The sequence below is a fragment of the Ascidiella aspersa genome, chromosome 2, assembly GCF_963924565.1.
Source record: "Ascidiella aspersa chromosome 2, kaAscAspe10.2, whole genome shotgun sequence".
Lineage (NCBI taxonomy): Eukaryota > Metazoa > Chordata > Ascidiacea > Phlebobranchia > Ascidiidae > Ascidiella > Ascidiella aspersa.
In genome coordinates this window covers 16800811-16822132 of record NC_139448.1, presented here as the reverse complement: position 1 = coordinate 16822132, position 21322 = coordinate 16800811, and the positions used below count along the sequence as shown (strand labels likewise).

Genomic DNA, 21322 nt, shown 5'->3' with positions numbered 1-21322 from the left:
ACTTTAGATGAGCACTGGTTTAGAGCGAAAACTTTACAAATTTCAAAAACGTGAATACAATACTTTTCGTGTTTAGGATTTCGTTTTATTGTATGCCGAAACAACCACTAACTTTACATAACAACTGCTAAAAAGGGTTTAGCCGCGAAGGATATACGCAAACAATGTTGTGCACCAAGGGTAATGACAATCTTTGATCTTATGATGCAGTCGGCGGTTAATCTAAATTCTCAATGGTTCCCTTGACCCACAGAGCGATTTGAGCTTAAGACCCCAGTCTTGGGTTATATTATAGCACTCTGTATGTTTGCATATTACAGACTAAATTGCTCTTTTCAAAAAATAATTCAAGGAATTGCTTAGCAACCCTGGATTGCATTCAAGATGACCACATTGTTCAATGTCAATTTTAACATTACACTTTTCTCAGCAAAATATGGCCGAATGTGGCTTTTTTTATTATAAACATTAGGAAAACAGCTATCGCATTCAAGTCCTCTCTGGAACATTCGTTGCGAACACCAAATCAGTTTCATCTGTTGCAAAAGTTTTGTCAGTTCTCTTAAGTCTATGTTCTCTTATCGCTGCTTGCTTGTTTACATATTTTGTTGAGTTTCCTTTCTTTTGCAGATGGCGTACCTGTGTATTTTGCATATATTGCATTGGGAAAAGTTTGTTGTTTGCACTGCATAGTTTTTATGTTTTAATTGATTGTTTCTACCAAGATTACTAAATAACAAGAACTTTGTCAATTAGACACAGTATGTAACAGAAAAATATACAAAATGACAACTTACTAAGTTTGGCGACTGATATTCAGGATTAATATACAACACAGGACCTCCAAAACTTCCAGATAGGATTCTGGCTAAAGTCATTGTATACCTTGGTCCTAAAATTAACAGATGTAAATAATTAAGTGAACAAAGAAATAAACTTGCATTTCCTGTTTCTCACCAATCTCAACCAAATCTCCATTTTCCTCGGCAATTTGGTAATTACGAAACCATATTTTGCCATCCACAATGCTAAAACTAAAAACATGATCCACAAATGGCTGACTCTTTGGATGGTAGTTTGGTGTGCCAAAAACTTGAATAAACAATTCTTTTAACAGCCTTGTGTGTGGATGCTCATCAAATTTCTGTTACAAATAAACTTTTTTTAGGAAGTTTAGTAATATTTTTAATTTATGTTTAATCTATGCGCTTTGAACCATTTTGATTATATCCTAGTCCAAATAATAATTTTATATGCAACCAATTATACCTCATCAAAAGAAAGAACAGGTCTTGAGGAGGTCAAACAGTTTCCTGTGAATTTCAATTCCTCCATCATATTCACTTGCAAACCAACACATGCATTATTATCAGTATTGTGTAATATTATTTTAAACAATTCAAATATTCATCAGTTTTTAATATAAATTGCTAGTTATGTACTTTTTATGGCTCACTCCAAAAAAACAAAAAACAATACCCATAGACCACAGTGGTTCTCAACCTGTGGTACGCGAAGTCATTTTGGGCGGTACGCTGTATGCAGTAAGTAAAATTACAGTTTAACAAAAGGTTAAGCATTTTTTTTTATTGTAATAAACTATACATTCATCGTAATGATTGTATAGTTAAATATTTTATACTTCTTTAACGATAGAAACTATTATCTTTCCCGAACATCTATGCAAATTTTTTTTATGACATCATAGCAAAACAACAAAGAATCACAAAACTTGATTACCAGTATCTTGCAAGTTAAAAAAGGAAAACTTTTTTGAGAGTAGTGGGCCGCAGTTATTTTGAAATTTCCAGGCTAACTAATTAGCTAAATAATCCTGTATACATTTTGAGTAAAGTTGAGTTTTTCAACATTTTGTTGGTATGCAGTGAAAAAAAGGTTGAGAACCACTGCTATAGACAAAACTTTATTTGCCATTGCTGTAAAACTATCAATATTTCAACCCCAATTTACTGTTGCTTGTTGTTTTTTAAGTTTGCCTAATTTTGTAAGTTACCATTAATACATGTGTTATATATATATCATCATACATATAGGTAAACATGTAGGTATTTCAGGTTTAATTTCATAGAAGAGGCTATTTGCCCGGCTCACACGTATCCAAAGTTCTAGTTCAATTAACTTTATATCAATAAATCATTATTTTGGTAAGGTGCGGGATACCGTTTCGGTTTGGGTATGTCAAGCAATATTATTGGATAATAATTAAAATATTACTTGACCCACCCTTCTCTAAACACTAACCAGTACCCTTATCCAAATATTGTTCAGGAGAAGGTAGATGTTAGTTGCAAACTAATTCTATAGCTTTTACCAAACTTTAAATTTTGAACTTCAGGAACTGGCTCATTCTTCCCCATATGGAAAATGGATTGGTTATCGTACTTTGAATTTCGAAGTTTGGTACCAGGTTGCATAGCAAATAGCCTCTTATTAATTTAATAAGGAAAATATAGTGATATTCAACATGCTTTAAAATTTCAGCTTTAACACAAAGTTTCTCACAATATTCCATGTAGAAAAGAGCAGAGGGGCCATGTGGTACATTGGATACCCACATATAGACATCGCGCTTTTTCTTCCCAACCAGAAATATACACTTGTTACAATTTTTTATTTCTGCTATTTCATTTACAATTAACAGTTCACTTTTTCTATCCATTTTGACATCTGTATACAAAATCAAGTGTAAATTGTAGTGCAAAGCCTACTGTGTCTATGCAGAAGAAAAGTTTGAAAATATTTACCTGTTTTAGCGTGAGGCATTAAGTTTCTTAAATCTTTTACCAAGTGTCTTCCTTTGTATGTTATTCCACGAGAGGTAAATACAAGCACACGTTGCTTATTTTTCCATTTACCCTTATAAATATGAATATTGGTTTATTAAATTTGAAACAAAGACTCAAGTATAACAAGGTGTTACCTTTGAAACTGGTGCCATGTCAGTAACCTCATTCGTTATTTCTTCCTCATCAGCAACATTCTTTTCAGAACTTTCAAGTTTTCTCATTTTAGCCTTTCGGCTGAACTTCGCCTTTCGTTTGTTATGAACAGCCATATTTGGAGTAATCTACAAGCTTGAGCTGTAAAATAAGGTCTTTAGTCATTTAGTGCTATATATTGTATTACATCGGTCTTGTTTTCTATATATAAATATCTGGCACGTTACAAATATAAATTGATCTGTATTGTATTACACGTTGTTGTAGTCAAATGGAGACTTTTTTAACGCAACTAATTCTAAGTTTGTGTGTTTTCTGCATCGACAAGTCATTTTTAATATTTATATTTCTTAAATGTAACATGTGTTGTAATAGAACGTTTTAAGTAAAGGGAGATTGACACGGTATCAAAGTGTTGTTAATCTACTATGCAAAAAAAAAATTGTCAAAACTAACAATTTTAAATATAAATATTACATTGAGAAAAATATTTATTACTTTGGGAAAACGAGTTACCTCAAAATAAATAATGAAAGCCTATAAAAACTATCACAATGTGTGCATTTTTGTGCTTTGGAATTTTGACGTTTTATTAACAAAACTCACTATCCAAAAGTCCATAGAAACTATACATTTCACAGATTTCTATAAACTAAAGTCTTTGATCCAAAGTTTATAGAATTTTATTTAACTGAAAATTTTTCGGCGAATCGAAATGACTTGTGATTATTTTCTTCAAAGTTTTCAATTAAAAAGATTAAGCAAAACACAAATTGTTCTTGGGATGTCTGATAATATAATTTGGGATCGGAGCCGATACCTTTGGCCTAGTGTAGGGTTGCCATACGTCCGGATTTCCCCGGACATGTCCGGAATTTTAGTGTTCAAACTGCGTCCGGGGAGAAATGCCAAAATATGCTTAAATGTCCGGAATTTTTTAAAATTGTTTGTTGCGTTGCGGCTTGCGGGTAATAATTTCATTGTTACGTCAAAAACGACAATACAGCGGTTTATTTGGGATACATGGATGAGTGGAGCTCGGCTAGTAGCTGAAGGCCTTATATCTTGGTCGATATTGCAAAATTTAGAACATGTCTGAAACGATAAGAGCGTATGTTCGCTGAAAAAAATTATAAAGCAGTAGAAAAATAGCTCAACAAGAAGTCTGTTGCAGACCAAATGAGAATACCAAGGAAATTGTCGTTTTGTTTAATGCTTAATGAGACTTGCATTCGTGTATTGCAATACAACATTTCTTTTCTGTTAGTGTATAGTTTCGTGTTTATCCTTCTTTTACAAAAAACAATGGCGGTAAAGTACTTTGGTAATATTCTAAAATTGGTTTACCATGCAACTGAGGTAAATTTGTTATGGATTGCGCAGTATCAAATATAGTAACCCTAGACTAGCGATCACCAGAGGTCAAATTAGAGATGACCCAATAGTCTATGGCGGTCATGTTTAAATGGCGGATCGAGATCCGGTTCCGGATCTTTTCAACGTTTTGTGCGCATCTTCTAAAGTAGTCTTAAAAAATAAACTTTCTACAGTGTCTTATGTGAATACTAATTGTCAGTGTTGATGAATTTTGTAAAAAATCAAGCATTGAACGAGACTCTCAAATGCTAATCTTTGTGAGCGTTTGAGGATATCAGTCAGCGACAAAAAGCCCCAATTCGATGCTATTGTAATACCTAAAGTCTAAAACAGGGGTCGGCAACCTACGGCCCGCGGGCCGGATGCGCCCCGTCAATGTAATTCATTTGGTCCGCCGCTGCTTTAACAAACTAGATACGAGTCCATTTCAAATACTTTTTGGGTATTTTAACTATACGTGCAAAAAAATTCGAATGATCTTTCTACGTCAAAGTTCATAACGTTTTGATGCTTTCTTTTGAACTACATAAGCGCTTCGTTGCCGTTAATGAAAACGTATTCAAAAATATTGCACATTTATTTTTCAACATTTTTATTTTCGGCAATGTAATAAAAACTTGCAAGAAATTTAAAAGAAATGTCTGTATACAAAAAAATCGCGCTCGCTTCGCTCGCCAGGTGCGCCTTGACTTAAAAAAGTTAACAAACCTAAACAAGATTAACTATTAAAGTTATCGCGTTTCTTCAAAGTATTTTTATTACACTTTTCATTAGTAGTATGGATGACGACGTTTGGGCAAACAACGCCTTTTTCCGCGCTTTGCGCCAACACTTTACTGCCTCCATAAATGTAATTAAACACGCTTTTAAGTGAAAAAACGATCCGAGGCCCGCCTGATCAAAAGTTGTTCTAACATTTTAATAACACAATTCTCAGTTAACATTTTGTGCGGCCCGCAAAGACCTTTCTGAGTTTGGTGTTGGCCCGCGACTAGAAAAAGGTTGCCGACCCCTGGACTAAACCAACTCATCATTTTTCTCACAGAAACAATCTTGCTGCTGTAGCACACTTCACTTTTGACTTTTGCAAAGTTATTAATATGTTGTAGGGTACATTTACCTAAATAAAGCACCATAAAAATTAAAGCGTGTCCAATATGTTCATAATGTTGTCAGGTTGGCTGTGGTGGCCCATAACAGAAATCATTTAAACACCCCTTGTCTAGTGAATTCACGACACTATGTTCAAAAATCCGCTCCAGTATACAATTGATAGGCAAATAATTGCCAGTGTGACGTCTTATTGACAGACAATGTGTTCATACCTCATTTTAAAAACCGCTAGTGGGGACTAAAGAATATCCGGATTTTAGGCCACGAAAACATGGTAACCCTAGCCTAGTGGTAGTATTTATACTTGTCCTAGGGGGTATTGGCGCCGATCCAATTCTTTTAAATATGGTACAACTGGATGTACCTAGATTTTTTAACCATAAATTATTTTTTTATGGCCTGAATATTTTTTGACATCATATTTAAATCAGGGAGTCCAACGGTTTGATTTCTCCGGTTCAGGTTCGGTTCTGGTTTAGGGATTTTTTCGGAATCCGGTTCAATTCCAGGTTCGGTTTTGAGCAATTTAAAAAATCCGGATTAGTTTTGGTTTTACCACCGTTATTTCAAAACCGGTTCATAAAGTTCCGGTTCGGATATAGCCCACAATATAGGCTAAGTCAGGGTTTCTTAATCTGGTGAATGCTTCACCCTTGGGTGAAATTTTTTTTTGCAGGGGTGAACCAACCAAAAGGAGTGAATAAGGGTGAACTGTCAGAAATGGATGATAGCTTGCGAGCAGGGTGGATATTCCGGGTTTTCAACCTGTTTGTAGATTTGCAATGGTAAAACTAAGCGTGAGTAAATCTTAACAAAAAACGAAACAACCTAGGTCACTTTTCTGCTATTTATAGACAATATAGTTTTGACATATCATGAGTCAAGGGTGAATGAAATCTGGATATAGATGCTAGGGGTGAACTCAACTAAAAAAGTTTAAGAAGCACTGGGCTAAGTTTTGTTAAATCTAAAAATGTGGGTAAATAAATGTAGAGAATAATTTTTGAACTGAAGGCCATTTAATCTGAGATACGCGACATTAAAAAAGCAGAAACTTATTATTGAAATATCGAAAAAATAGAAAATCAACGTTTTATTTATTTTATTATATTTTTTATTATTAAATTTCGAACAAAGCATAATTTGACTCTGTGAAATAACAGTTGTAACGTCATGCTGGAATGAACTGCTTTAGTTTACAGTTTCTGGTTCGTTAAGGTTCATGTTCTTTCAAATTATTCGTTTCAGTTCCGGTTCGACTCCTTAAAATCCTACAAAAATGGTTAAGGTTCGGTTAGGGTTCACAAAAAATTGACCAAAAACCGGTTCATAAAGTTCCCGCTCGGTTTCGGTTCGACCCCCTGATTTGAATAAATTAACCTAACCGATCGATAAACAACTTACGTTTGTTGGTAGTGGGTGCATGTACATTAAGCTTTAAACAGCAAACATCCGCATCGCAAAAATCGCAAAAATAATTTTGTGCAGCTATGTCGGCAAAACTTTCAATAACGGGTGCCAACAGAACCCCTCGGCCACAATGAAGCCCGATTTCGGGCTAAACACAGTAGGCTACAAATCAAAAAACATTCGGGCCAAGCGCAGATTTTTATTACAGTGCTCCAAATCAGTATTCCGCAACCGGTGTGAGACCATGCCAGCTGAGTTGTTGCGTTTATAAAGGGTATATTTTACAGTAAAAATAGCACGAAAAGAAAATGGTACATCCAAGGTAGGCGTTTTGACCTTATGCAATAATCCAGGTGTAACTTTATGAACTTTCTTTAATATTTAAAGCCTTTTAAAAACCTATAGTTTAAACGCCGGATTTTTAAAACAGGTAAAAACTAACTCAACTATCAGGAGTATAAATACACCGTCATATGTTTTCCAACTTTACACCAGTGAAAAAGGAGGTTATCCACACGCCCGAAAGCAATACATGTCAGGTAGTTTTTTAAATATTCTATTAAAAGCCCTCAATGTTGTCTGATGCGGCATTCTAAGGAGGTACAATTTACAGGACTTTGACCGACAATACATAATAGGACCTACAATTTATCAACAATATCTAAATAAGAATAATGTACAATACCATAGTATTAAAAACAACGACATAATAAAGCCAAATACGCAATAATATCCACGACAGAATAATATCTAAAATACCTTATTAACCCAGTGATTTTCAACCTTTTATGGCTTGGGGAACCCCTCAGAAATAATAAATAACTTGCGGCACACCTACAAGATTGTTTCGTGGGTAAATTACTAGAATGTCACAATGAACGGAACTGGAACAACACACATCAACTCTGCATAACGTAGAAAATTTGAATTGTATTTTTTCAACTCTAATCTTACACAAAACGTTGTAAAAGTCGAGCAAAAATCAAATTCTTAAAGATTCACGAATATATTCCTCAAGACGGTGTCATCACAGCATGCGTTGGTAACTCTATATTCTTGTTTGCATTTGCAGCAGTAAAAATGACGGCATTGGGGATCCAGAAGATTGTCCGTGTGACAATTTGGGCAATCCAGTGAGACGGTAACTTCGCTCATGCTTCTTGATTTACTGTCAGGGAGAAAAGGTGGACTGGTGCGGAATCGCTTTCGGGATGTTTGTAGTTGCAAGCTTGGAGATTCTGCGTTGTTTTGGTTATCAACGGGGATTGCATCAACCCCGGTCGTTTTTATTCTCGAGCGTTTGCACTGCAGTTTTGTCACCCGCTTTTGAGCGCAGAGGCGTTGATGAGCTGATAATCTGGCCTGGCGCAATTGCTGATTGGTTTGCTTTACTGTGAAGCTGTGGGTAATCAGCTTTTCGCTTTGCGCAATCAGCTTGTTTGTGGCCAGTTTCGCCACAATACTTGCAAGTAATCTTTTGTCCGTGGTAGGTAACATAAAATTCACAACCGTTCATTCTTATATAGCTTGGTATTGGATTTTTTTCTACATCCGCTTTGTTCATTGTTGCAATTCTCATTCCTGTTAATAACCCTTCTTTGTCTTTTCTGTGTGTCATTTTTTTGACTTCTCCAAACTGTTCTTCAATCCGGCTTTCAATAGCTTTATTCGGGAGTGGAATTGGTACCCAACCAATTCCCACATTAATCACATCGGACTCGTAAAGACGAGCATTTCGAATGTATGACACATTCAGTAGTCTTCTATGAAGGTCAAGTACATTTTCCCTGGTCGTACACGTCACGTCTATAGCGTCCCTTTCATTTCAGCAATTGCTATAATTTTTTTCAGAGAAAAATCAACCTCTTTCAATAAATTCCATAAGTGTTCTCTTTTAAGCTGCATAGCTCCACTAAGGTTAAACAGTAAGGCCTTTTTAGTGCACTCACTGCGCTTTCGCCTGCCGCTTGTGCATAACTAGCTTTTTCGCTCATTTTGCTCCGTGCTCTAGGAGCGCCAATCTTGAATGTTAGTGTCCACGTTTAGTCGCTCTAGTTTGAACAGCGCTTATGACGCCGTTAGTGGTGGGTAATGGTGGGGTTATACATTAAGTTAGGGTTGGAATATTTGGGGGAGTTATGAATGAATTTAGGGTTTGGAATTTGAGGTTAGGTAAAAGGATTTAGGTCTTACTCAGACGGGTTTGGGACTTCTTCCAATTTACACGTTCTTACGACCATTAGATGTTAGTTCTAGTGTGGTCTTCATCCGAACAGTGTTTTATTCCGACGTTGATATGTTGCTTTAATTTCTAACAGTCGGAATCCCTTTCTAACGGTTGAAATCCCTTTGACCGTCTTAAGACACTTTAAGAAGGGCGTAAAACCACAAAAAAGATCGTCGTATATTTTAGCTCTATTGGTATACTGCAAATGAAAGAGTTGCGGAGCACTGGTTTTCATAGGCAAATAATACAGTGTTTGGGTGGAGCATTTCCCCGTGACCCTCCTATAGCCACCCAAATACGTTTACCAGCAAAACGCAGCAGAGTAGCCTACTTTCAAGGGTAATGTAAATTATAAAAGCTTCAAATTCTAAGCACTTTCTGAAAAACCGGAAAGGGGAGGAAATGTGTTTTTGGGATGTTGATATAAGAATAGCACTGAAAAATTATGTGTTGGCTACTAAAGTTCTATAAAAGGCGATATTATTGTTTGGCTAAATAATTAATAGATTATGGGCTGTTAATTAATTCGAAACAGGTGGACTTTTTGAGTTTCCAATTTAAAAAAAATTAGAGTTTTAGATTATTACAGTACTTTGTATGTTTTAGATTATTATTTTTGTAGATTTACATTTATATTTAAGGTTAGACAATCAGAAATTTTCATAAGAACTCCTGTAAAAAAGTCGATTGATATTTAATTAATTACTGATGAGTTGTACGTCCTATTTATAACCATTAACTTTTATATTGATACAATTTGCCCATTACGCATAGGTTATTGCTATTTTGGTTTGCAAGTATGCTTTGGCCTACTTTTATTAAAATATTTTCAGCCTACAAGGCGCCAAGTGGGTCTAAACCATTCCTTGAAATATGAAGTTACGTTGTGACGCAAATTGTAACAATATCTTTAAATTTTTGATGCCCCTCTTAAATAAAAAAATTTTGATCCGGCACGTACACGCACCAAAGCAATACAATTATTTTTGTTATTAGCGTTGTCCGTTTTGCCCCGTCAGGCAGTTTGGATTTCGCCAAGTTCATAGCTGCAGTAATTTTTTATTCAATAAGAACATATATACATTGTTTAATTTCAAAGTTCATGTACTTGAAAGTATAGAAAAGCTTTTTGTACATTACGTTCATTATGCAGTAGCTTGACTGGAAGATTTGTGAAAAAACCTAAAGGCAGTCAATCAAGGCGACATGGAATTTCAAATGCGTTTTTAAACAAAAGAACATATTATTTACTTCAGCCTCTAACGATTGGATTTTTAAACAATTTGTTGTACTTCGTGTGGTTTAGTCATTTATACAACATAGTTCCTCTCGTTAACATGTTGTTATTTAGCCATTTCTTAAAGTTAGAAAGAGTTAGCGATTTCGGGAACCGTCACTACAATAAATGCAAGAGTTAGTGTTATGCACGATTCAGTAACAAATACAACTTAAATTTTTTTTAAACTCTGCTTGACTCTTTGGTTTCGTCTTCGCCGTTTTCAAAAACGCGGTTTTCCACTCCATTTAAGTTCGCCTCGGCTGCTTTCTCTTCATCGAGTTTTTCAAACTCATCCCTCAACAGATGGGCAACAATAGCCGCCCCGACAGAGTCTCCCCACACATTAATGCTAGTGCGGAAACGATCCCTATAAATGTTTTGCAAGTTAGTGAAAAATATTAACAGAACGCACAAATTCTCAAATGTTAATAAAACAATGCTAAAAAAATTTCAGAAATATCTGATTTGGGTAGGCTATCGTTTTTAAATTTGCTTTGTGTCAATTGCTTAATTTGTGTCATGTCAAAAGTCTCTCATTTAATTTGAACAACCTCGTTCGCAGTTTGGGTAGCCAAAGTGAGTAATCATAGATTTTACTACGTGGTATGTTTGTTCGCAAGACACTAATTTTTTGCTTTTTATTTAAACCAATTTACTTTTGGCGTGTTTTTGTTTTTAAAAATGTTCAGCCAACAGATTTAATCAATTTGTAGGACTTTTATTAAATAAAATACTTACAAAAGCCAATCAATTGCTAAGATAAGTTCTATGTCGTCAGCCGGTAAACCAACAGCAGCTAAAACGATAATCAAGGTCACCAATCCAGCTTGTGGCACTCCTGCAGCTCCAATGCTAGCGGCCGTGGCTGTTATGCTAAATCAAAGGGATGAAAATATTGACTTTTTTATCATCAAGCAACACCACTTACCGTTGTGTTTTGATTGCTATAGGCTGAAGAATTTTATTATTATAGTATTATAAAAATAAGTATTTTTATTACGTTTCGGCGAAGTGAGTATAAATAGCAATACCAAATATATTTGTCCAATATCGCACCTGACAGCGAGAATCTGTCCAAAGCTGAGGTAAATCCCATTGCTTTGTGCGATAAAAATGGCAGCAACAGCTTCGTACAACGCGGTGCCATCCATGTTAATAGTGGCCCCGATAGGAAGTACAAATCTACAAGCACATTTATTCGTTGTTTTACAAGCAAAGGGCTTCACTATTTCATAAATTATAGGGAAAATCAAAAATAGAAAAACTTATCAAGAGTTCAAAATAAACTTTAAATTTTTTTAATGTCAACTTTTATAAAAGTAAAAAGGAGAAAAAGAATAACTCAGCTCATTACAGTACAATAAATTTTTAAGCTTTTTTTAAAAGTAGGTTACAGAAAGGAACAAATAGTATTTGTTGGTCTACATGCAAGCGTTACCTGGCTACACGCGAATCTACTTTGTTGTTTTTCTCAGCGCAAGTTATTGTAATTGGAAGCGTGGCTGAACTTGAAGCGGTGGCGAGCGCGGTAAGCAGTGCCTGGAACATATAAACTTTACCGCTGACTGGTGCATGCTTCAACGATTTTTTTTATTGAAAATACCGAGCGTTACTGACAAGCAGTCATGTTGTTTTTCAACATGTTCGAGTGACCGAAGTCGCTATATTTTGTATTTGGCGTCCATAACCAATCAAGCATAACTCAACTTCCCTTGCCTTTAATAAAGACATTTACTAACATTTTAAGAGTGGCTACTGTTTCCAGGTCCTGATGCCCGAAGTTTTTAAACAAGATGTTACGAAATGACGCCATATATTGACATAAGAATTAACTCAGTGAGTAAACTAATATCTAAAAAAATGATTATAAATACGCTAATATTGCATGCATTTAAAGCCCAGAAAACAATTTATGTATATTGGTGAGATTGTGTAGTATTTTGGAATCATTTTAGGTCAGAAAATAGGCCATAAACCCCCACGATGGAAAGACGTAAAATGTGCCACTAAGTGCGACTATATATTTGCCTGATCTACTTTTGCTAGAGTAAATAGATAAAATTATACTTAATTGTTGCTTAGACTGGCAAAATTGTTCTAAGGTAACTGGAGGAAAATACTCACTAAACAGATCCATATAACTATAGCCTGACCATTGTTTTTGATATAAACGGAGCAAAATATATATTCCAACAAAAACAACGCTGCATTAACAAAAGCTTTAAAATGCCAATTTCTTCATTGTTTGTCAATAATATATTATTAAATATTTTTTTCGAAAAACCAAGTAGGCCTAAAGACCGCGATTGCTTTAAACACAAGATTTGCCAGTTAAAGAGCTTCATATTCGCAAAGTTGAACTAAGATTTAATGTGAAACAAACAATTTGCGACCAGTATGGTGGCCCATGACTGCCATCCTGTTTTTTTTTCAATTTAACAAAAAAAAAAAAAAATTAAAAAAAAAAAAAAATTTAAAAAAAAATGAAAATAAATAAAAAATAAAAAAATTATTAAAAAAAAAAAAAAAATAATTTTTTTTTTTTTAAATAATTTTTTTTTTGTTAAATTGAAAAAAAACAGGATGGCAGTCATGGGCCACCATAGACCAGTTATTGGCACCAATGCCAACAAAAAGAATTTCGCGCTCTGCATATATATTGTACCCTAAGATGTAACATTGGTATTCCTCATTAAAACGTAATTAGTTCCAAAATAAAACAATTTTTGTGCGTTTGTTAAAATCACGCAACATTTCGGCCGAGTACAATACGTTGCTTTGCATTCTAGGAATCCAATTTTTTGTTTTTAGGGTTAATTTTATGACGTTGTGTAAACTATGCATACAATCCTTGTTACCGACCTGCAACGCTCCCAGCAAGTAGCTATACGGGTTTCGTCGGATGACCACAAAGTAAACTATCGGCAACACGATAAATCCATGTATTATGAGGCCAACAATCACGGTTACCATGTAGAGGCCAAATCTTGCCAATTCCTGCAAGAACATTTTTTAATTCGTCTTCATAAACTTGCATAGAGAAAACGAAGAAGAAAGAAGACTTTATGATAGGTAAAATAAATACAAAAGAGGCGTAATAAAAAATAATGGCATGGTTAAGTTAGTCCATAGCTTTTTTTTTTATTTATATGAGGAAGTCATTGCGACTCATTTTCAGCAGTTACCTCATTAGGATTCTCCATTCCCATGATTTTTGAAGCAATCAGAAACATGATGCCGATAGGCCCGTACCTTTATAAGACAATTAGATTTAGTACAATTGATCAATTATCTATAAAACAAGTATTTTTTTTACATTTCATGGCAAGATTAATTTATTTTTAAATGTTGGGAAATAAGCGTTATTTAGTTTTTAGCCTGATAACCCAAGGCTAAGCCATATTCCGCACATTCTAATTCGATGTATCATAAATAGCCTAGGGCCATTTTTATTTCAACCTAAAAAAAAATTTAACTTTATTTTTATCAAATTTTAACTTTATTTTAACCTAACGAAATTGCTTATTTGTAGAGGCTACAGTTCTTCCTTGAATTGATGCTAGTTACCCAAACGTAACATTTTGTCGAAAAGTCAAGGTGTTTTATGGATTTAAAAAGTGCGTCGTGTTTTCTGGCGTTAGATTTAGCTTGCTTAAGCATTTTTGTATTACAGAATGTCAGTAGGCTGTTCCTAAGATCCAAACTGTTGATGTTCGAAAGTACCACGTTTATGAAGAGGAAGAATTATTTAAATGCGTAAGCGTAACTATGAATAAAAAATGGACAATTTGCGATAAAAGTTCCTACTGATCCAAGTGGGCATTGTGACATATTTCCTGCTTTTATGGGTTAATATGGTTTAATTGTGTCGCACTTCCTGATTTACAATTCTTCCACGACGATTTATACAAAAACTACTCTCAAGAAACACAAAAACTTTGTTAAAAGCCATAATTTGACAAATTTTGAGTTTCTTGAAAATTTTGACTTTATTGTAAATTTTAATTTTATTTTAACCAATAAACTTCTTAGAAACCATCCCTTAGGTGCTGAAAACAACTTTATTCTTTGATTCGTGGACAGACGAGTTCCTGAAAATATTTTGACTTTATTGACTATGGTTGGACATGTTATGCAGCAATTGTATAGGTTTAAAACATTTTTGGTAGAAATCAATATTTCATTAATTAGTATATTAAGAAAATACAGCAAATATAAGTTTGGAATTTAAATAAATTTACGTCTAACTTTTACATTTCTGATCCTATATATATATTCGTGCAGGTAATTCATCACACTGAAGCAAATCCAAAAGCCCCTGACGCATTGTTCGTGACTTCGGGGCATTCATCATTCCTCAGGTTGTCGACATCTCCTTGGCAACACGTAAAGGAACCCCGTTCCGCAAACAAGACGGAGGCAATTTATTTCGTTTACCACGAATTCGTACAACCAGAATGAAATCGAATACGTCTTGCCCAACGTAAGAGTAGCGCTATAGTGTTTTGTCGGGGATAGGGGGAGGTCTCAATATTAGGAATCATAGCCTTTGAAAAGAATTATGTAATCTAGAAAATAATATTTCGGACGATATCTTGTTTTTAAATATTTAACGCCAAATATAGCATACTTCGTTCAAATGTCTTACTTTACTTATATTTGTCCAACTGTTTATAGAAAGATTCCTTCTTTACAGGTAAGTAACGACAATGTCTTCAAGCAATTAAGGATCTTTAACTCTCTGGCATAATCAAAGTAACCTATTTTATAAGACGCAATGATAAATATTTTTCTCCACTTTCATCATTTCTATTTGTTTCGCTTTTAATGTAAATTGTATAGTTACTATAGTTACCGACACCCAAGCTGAAATTAATACTTTTTTTTAAACATTTGTGCCTTGTAAATTGACGTGATTTTTATATTAAAAGTGCCTCTTGATTTGACTTGAACTAGTTACTGGCAAAATTTAAGGTTAATACTATAAATGAGTGTTGGGTTCGGTTAACTTATTAAAAAACAGGGAAGTGTCAAACAAACGATGCCCATCGACGCTGACTTAGGTGATTGTGTGTTATCGAAACAAAAGTCTGTTAAACAATAAAACTAAACGTTTTTTCCTAAAAATTAAACTGTCTCGACCTATCTTTATACATTTTTTATTTGGCTAATCAGAAACAAAAACAGCTCTCTCCTGATTTTACACCAATATATCAGTTCATTTTGGAATTATTTTTCTTACCAAATAATAATCCAAACCATCTTCAACACTGCCTCATTTGCTCCGGAAAAGAAATCGGCCACAACCTTTCCCTTTTCTCCCATTTTACCGATGATAACACCAAAGAAAAGGCAAAAAACGATCAAGCCAAGAGCGTTGAGACCAGATTTGCTTCTGAGAGCCTGTGAAAAAACCCGTTGGTTCATCAAAAACACTAAATATGAAAGTACTATATTAGGTTCAATTTCTGAGGATGATTTTTTGTAAAAAGCCATCTAATTTTTACATTAAAGTATAGTATCAGCTTCCGCGAGGCCGATTGGTTAGTTTAGACACCACCCCGACTCAGTTTTGGTGATTTTTTGCAAGGGTCTTACAAGTTATTAGTTACGGGTTCTAAGGTTTAAGCATACAAACAAAAAAGTGGCTATAACAAACTAGAGATAAAAAAGATCGCATAAAATGTGATCTTGTTTTGAAAGTTGGATTTAGATTTTCAGATTTATATTGTTGAAGAAAAAGGTTACCCAGTATACGCTTACCAAGCTATAATCCACCACAACATCTTGCTCTTCATACATTGTGGCTGGCTGGGGAGTACCAGTGATACCGGGTGCCATTGTAACCGGTACAGACACATTCTTGCGCTCAGTTATGGGCAGGCGTTCAGAGAACTCCTTCAATAAAAATAGCAGCAAATTGAAAAATTCCATTCATTGGTTCAATTGCTTTCACGTTTATCGTGTTGGGAAACAAAATTAAGCTGAAGTGACGTCATTTAATCCTATATCGTTTTTTGTTTTTCTAAAGAATAAATGCCCCAAAACCATTTTTAGTCGTCTTATTTAAAAATGACATTTTAGAACAAAGTTTCGAACCTTTACTCTACTTTAGGGTTTTGTCATTTTATAAAGGGACATATTATAAATTGCTGAATTTCTTTCTATGCGACTTAATTCACTGAATTTAGCTTGCTTCGGGTTTGTTTGATCGGTTTTGTTTCTGATTCTAATTTTGGTGGGTATATCAATGTGTTTTTTTGGTCTTGTCATTGTATAGCGTTTACGATGAATAGAAGTTCAAAACAGTTTTTGTTATTTAGTCCTTGTAAACCTTTGTACCTTAGTTATTAACTTATAATCATACATAAAGTAATTATACATTCTATTACCTGACTGAAAGTTGCTCCCACGATGTTAGTCGGAAACATATTTCTGCAAATGTAGGACTATGTTAATCACAGATATTTTTCGAACCTTTTTAATATTTTGATTCTATCAAATATTTTAGATTTTGTTATTACATTTTAATACTGATGCTTGTATGATTGAATATTTAGACCATTAATGTTATCTATGACAGGGTTTCCCAAACTTTTTGGACCACGGACTACTATTTGTAAATATGTTTTTTCGTGGACCGCAATACAAAGCAAATAATAAATAAAACCGAACTTTAATTATTTACGAAACTGACAACATCAGTGGGACGAATGCCATTGATTCTTTCTGCTTCGTTTCACTAACTTTTGCATTATTATATTATTAGTATTATATTATTACGTCATAGACGAGGAATACGAGAATTTTACGTAAACAACTCTTTGACTACAACAAAGGCGCAACAAGTAAGATTTACGATACTGGATAGCAAAAGCTTTCGAAATTATTAAGTTGTGAATAACTGCGGCAATCATATATGAAAGAGTACGTGCTGTACAACGTATATGTGCGACTTTTTAGTTTCTTGTCATATCGCCACGGACCACAGTTTGGGAAACCCTGATCTATGAAGTCGATACCTGATCAAATCAAGAAGCGTGTCCACTGGCGCTACGTTGCGAACAGATCCACTGCGGTTTTGGTTAAATCTGCCCCCTACAAAATAAAATAAATTTATTTCATAAATTTCGACGTGGGTGTACTTCATTGTTTGTTTTTGGTGTGGTTTATTCGAGGTTGGTCGCAATCGATTATAATTGTAAACAAGGTGCGACGTTTATGAGCCACTGCCATAGAAGCGGTCGAAAAACAGGCCTTTTGAAAATTTTAGGCATTTACCTTGTTAATTTCGCAAACTTTATGGAAATCCAAACTAAATATTTGCCCTACAATTTTTTGACTGTCATTGCGTTTAAGGAGTAATTTTAAGCAACGTCTATAGCTTATGTTTAACCCAAGTCAACAAAAACGTATAAACAAACACAAGAGATTTAAGCAAAAAAGCCCCTCATGGGTAAAGGACACAATTAAATAAACACAAGCAACTTGGCTAGTTAGACTTTGAATCATACCCCAAAATGCTTGGTCTAGTTAACAATGTACAAAGTGATAAGGGGCGGATCCAAGGGGGCTACATGGCCATGGCACGTTTGCAGTATATCTTAGCCCATTTATTAAAATGGTTTGATGCCAAAGGAGTCGTGCTTCCCATCGCTTAGCAACTTAAACATTATAAAGGCGTTTTGCGCGAATCGATAACTTCTCTGTAAAGTAGCTTTTGTATTAATAGTAACACCTCTCCAACCTATAACTTCACCAAAATAAACGAACAATGTGATGTTCTTAAGATTACTTTTATCTTTATGACGTCACGTTTATGTCACGGTTGGCGTAACTGTGTGGCGTCACGGTATAATGTAACTTTGTGACGTCATCTGTGTAAAAATTGTCATGACCCCAACCTAACAAAAATCCTAGTTTCTCGCCTGATCGTGGTAACATGGTTACGTGCCCAGCTTTTTTTTGCACCACCTATAAATTGATATAAACCGAAAATTACTTCAGCTTATTGCTGTTTCAGTCTTTTCACTGATTACTGTTGCGTATTCCACAGGATCTAATCGAGGCCCATTTTTATTCGTAATTCAAAAGCGTTTTACCCAGCAGACTCTAGAACACTTACCTGGATTTATTGAGACAACAAGAATAATGCCCATAATAACGGAGAGCAATGTTGTGGACAGGTAGTAAATCACAGCTCTTCCTCCAAGTTTAGACGCCGCAGTTCTAGGGATGGTGGCCACAGCTAAAACACAATATCAGATTGTGAGTAACCAAACAAACCTGTTGGTCGTTCAGCTTAAATTTTAATAGGTGTTATTGTTAAATATATGAACACGTGGAAAATAAGTCGTGCTTGATTACCGTAAACCAATAAATATAATATGGATATTGAAAACCGTATTTGGTGAGACTGAATTTATTTCCTTCAGCCCAATGCATTGAGAGGTTACCATCAAGTTGATAACAGGTCTCAGCGTAAATGACTTTTAAAGACAGTTCAGAAGTCGAAAATCTTTATATAAATACCTGTGTTAAATCATTAAGGATGATCAAGGGGAAGGCTGGAAACCTATTTTAGCAATGCCAATTCTAACTGCTAAATTATATGTTTGATAAATGCAATTTCTAACAAAATAAAAAACATATCTGCATATCGATTTTAATGAGCTCTAGTGTGTGAAGCTTTGTTCATAACTCATGGGTCGCGACCCAAAATTGTGTCGTTGTTTGATTTAGGTTGCCAACTGCAGTAGTTCTAGTTCACACAAATGATTTAGGTTGCCAACTGCAGTAGTTCTAGTTCACACAAATGATTTAGGTTGCCAACTGCAGTAGTTCTAGTTCACACGGTTAGATTTATATAGATTGGTTTGGAGCAGAGGCGTAGCCAGGGTATTTTGCGCCCAGGGGCAAACTATAAAATTGGCGCCCCTTCCTTCATGTTTAATCACATTTTCTATTACAATAACATAATATACCTTACTTTATACGAAAAATTTCAAATTTTAATACAACATTGTATTTAAAGAAGAATCAGCCTTATTTTGGCTTTTGAAAGCCTCATTTTGGCGCCCCTGTACCTTGGCGCCCGGGGACATATGTACCCCACCGCACCCCCCTATCTACGCCTCTGGTTCGGAGCAAGGTTTTTCGAAGTTAGAGAACAATGCGAAGGCAATACGAAAACGTTCTACATTTATTAGTGCCATGGTGCCTATTCTTATTGGTGTTATGTTCATTTAAGCTTACAAAAAAGAAAAAAAAAAGTGTGAGTCGCCGAAGCTTCGCTGTTAAACTTTAGTTTATTTCGCCGCGAAGAAAGGTCAAGAAACACTGGCGTAAAGTATACCTGTTACCTGTTTGTACGATATATAAATGTAAATCAGAAAAAATACACGTCCACCTTGCATATACAATGTATTGGTGTATTATCCTCAAATTAAGCAATACAACTTTTGTTAAATTGCAGCATTTTTCAACTACATAATATTTTGTACACCTTTGAGGTCTTCTGCTAGAATAATAACTTTTTATTTTCGATTGTAAGCTATATGAAATATGGTTGAAAGTTTAAAAGAGAGGAGAATTGAATGTATTGGTGCAGTGTTTATATCGTGCAGTGTTTCTCAACTCATGGATCGCGGCCCAGAATTTTGTCGCCGTTTGATTTAGGTTGCCAACGGTAGTAGTTCACATGGTTATATTTATATAGATTGGTTGGGAGCAAGGTTTTTCGAAGTTAGAGAACATTGCGGAAGCAATACGAAGACGTTGCTCATTTTATTTAAGTTTTTACAGGTTTAGGTGCTAGGGCATATTCTTACTAGTGTTTTGTTCACTTTAAGTTTACAAAAAGCTTAATAAAGATATGTGTGTCGCCGAAGCTTCGTTGTTATCTTACACTTATTTGGGTCGCCGCGAAGAAAAGTTAAGAAACTCGTAAAGTATACCTGTTACCAGACTGCAAATAATGATGGGCACGATAACCATCTTTAGCATCCTGACAAAGAGCGTTCCCGGGAAGGCAAAGTACGCAATATCGAGCTTGGACAGGTTGGCGTATCGCATACCAATCCCAAGTACAAGTCCCAGTATCACGGCCGCCACTGTTGCGATGAGCAGAGCCTGGCGTTTGAGCATCTTGACGCACCCATTGTTGCCAGGGCCTTGCGACATTGAACTTCTTAGTCGATCTCTCCAGGACATTTTTCCAATTTTGGGGCTAGTAACGGTTTAAATATAATGATTGCGGGCCTAGGTAAAACCTGTGGAAAAAGTTATTTGTTCGTTAAGTTTGAAGGCCTTGCCTTCGTCACATCGTTGTGAATACATGTAATAAACGTATTTTAAGTTTTACGATTGTACACGCCCACAAAAAGTGGTGTTTAATGTCATTTTAAGTTGAGTTTTTTTTGCTAGGCATACTTATTTCCATTTCGACACAGTGGCACTCGTGGATTTATTGTAAACTATATCGCACAATCAATTAATCAACAGTCTTAACATTTCGGCAACTCGTTCCTAGTAACATTGAATTCCAACTAAAACGGCGCCTAGGTAGATAACAAACAAAACAAAAACGGCAGGTCGCCAAACATTGGTGCTATTTATACTACCATCTCCGCATTTATTTTTTGGAAGCTAACTAATAGGACAGACTTTTTTCTCCAGAATGTTTGAAATTTTGGAAGCTAGCCATCCATGTCCTTTAAGTGACGCCTTCTACTCTGTTTGCCACCGTTTTCCTATTGGCTAGGGAGCATACAACACACCTCCCAGCGAGGGACTTGAGCGCCAAACAGCGTGGTTTACAAACGGCTTTATTAGTGGGCTAAAAATATTCCAGTCCCCAACAATTAAGCCTTCAGACAAAAAAATACTAATAAACACAACTTCGTTACACTGACTTTTGCGTAAGTTTAAATGTGCGCATTATTTACGTTAAGGGTT

The 21322-nt window shown here is 35.1% G+C and overlaps 2 protein-coding genes and 1 pseudogene across 2 annotated transcripts; all 3 read right to left on the bottom strand.

The window, feature by feature from the left end:
- Positions 1-70: 70 nt before the first annotated feature.
- LOC146164042 (ribosome biogenesis protein BRX1 homolog) lies at positions 71-3097 on the bottom strand. The gene is made up of 7 exons (XM_083381938.1): positions 2942-3097; positions 2766-2877; positions 2524-2688; positions 1270-1343; positions 958-1144; positions 798-892; positions 71-639 (listed from the first exon to the last, which is right to left on the bottom strand). The coding sequence occupies exons 1-7, from the start codon at positions 3074-3076 to the stop codon at positions 490-492; spliced, it is 918 nt and encodes a 305-aa protein (XP_083238064.1). The 5' UTR covers positions 3077-3097; the 3' UTR covers positions 71-489.
- Positions 3098-8130: 5033 nt separating this feature from the next.
- On the bottom strand, positions 8131-8854 carry LOC146164041 (uncharacterized; annotated as a pseudogene).
- Positions 8855-10132: 1278 nt separating this feature from the next.
- On the bottom strand, positions 10133-20633 carry LOC146164040 (excitatory amino acid transporter 3-like). Its single transcript, XM_083382922.1, has 12 exons — positions 20323-20633; positions 18492-18614; positions 17389-17464; positions 16759-16801; positions 16130-16264; positions 15609-15769; positions 13552-13618; positions 13229-13363; positions 11805-11905; positions 11423-11548; positions 11105-11239; positions 10133-10733 (listed from the first exon to the last, which is right to left on the bottom strand). Exons 1-12 carry the CDS (start codon positions 20576-20578, stop codon positions 10547-10549), a joined length of 1545 nt encoding a protein of 514 aa, XP_083239048.1. The 5' UTR covers positions 20579-20633; the 3' UTR covers positions 10133-10546.
- Positions 20634-21322: the final 689 nt, after the last annotated feature.

Excerpts from the sequence above, each read along its gene's own strand:
- LOC146164042 (XM_083381938.1), bottom strand. The coding sequence starts at position 3,076 with ATGGCTGTTCATAACAAACGAAAGGCGAAGTTCAGCCGAAAGGCTAAA. Across the intron at positions 2,878-2,941 it reads ACATGGCACCAGTTTCAAAG|GGTAAATGGAAAAATAAGCA; the intron begins GTAACACCTTGT and ends CATATTTATAAG. Across the intron at positions 1,344-2,523 it reads TCTTTTCTACATGGAATATT|TGAATATGATGGAGGAATTG; the intron begins GTGAGAAACTTT and ends TTGGTTTGCAAG.
- LOC146164040 (XM_083382922.1), bottom strand. The coding sequence starts at position 20,578 with ATGTCCTGGAGAGATCGACTAAGAAGTTCAATGTCGCAAGGCCCTGGC. Across the intron at positions 18,615-20,322 it reads TATTTGCAGTCTGGTAACAG|CTGTGGCCACCATCCCTAGA; the intron begins GTATACTTTACG and ends ATTGTGTTTTAG. Across the intron at positions 10,734-11,104 it reads TTAGCAATTGATTGGCTTTT|GGATCGTTTCCGCACTAGCA; the intron begins GTAAGTATTTTA and ends AAACATTTATAG.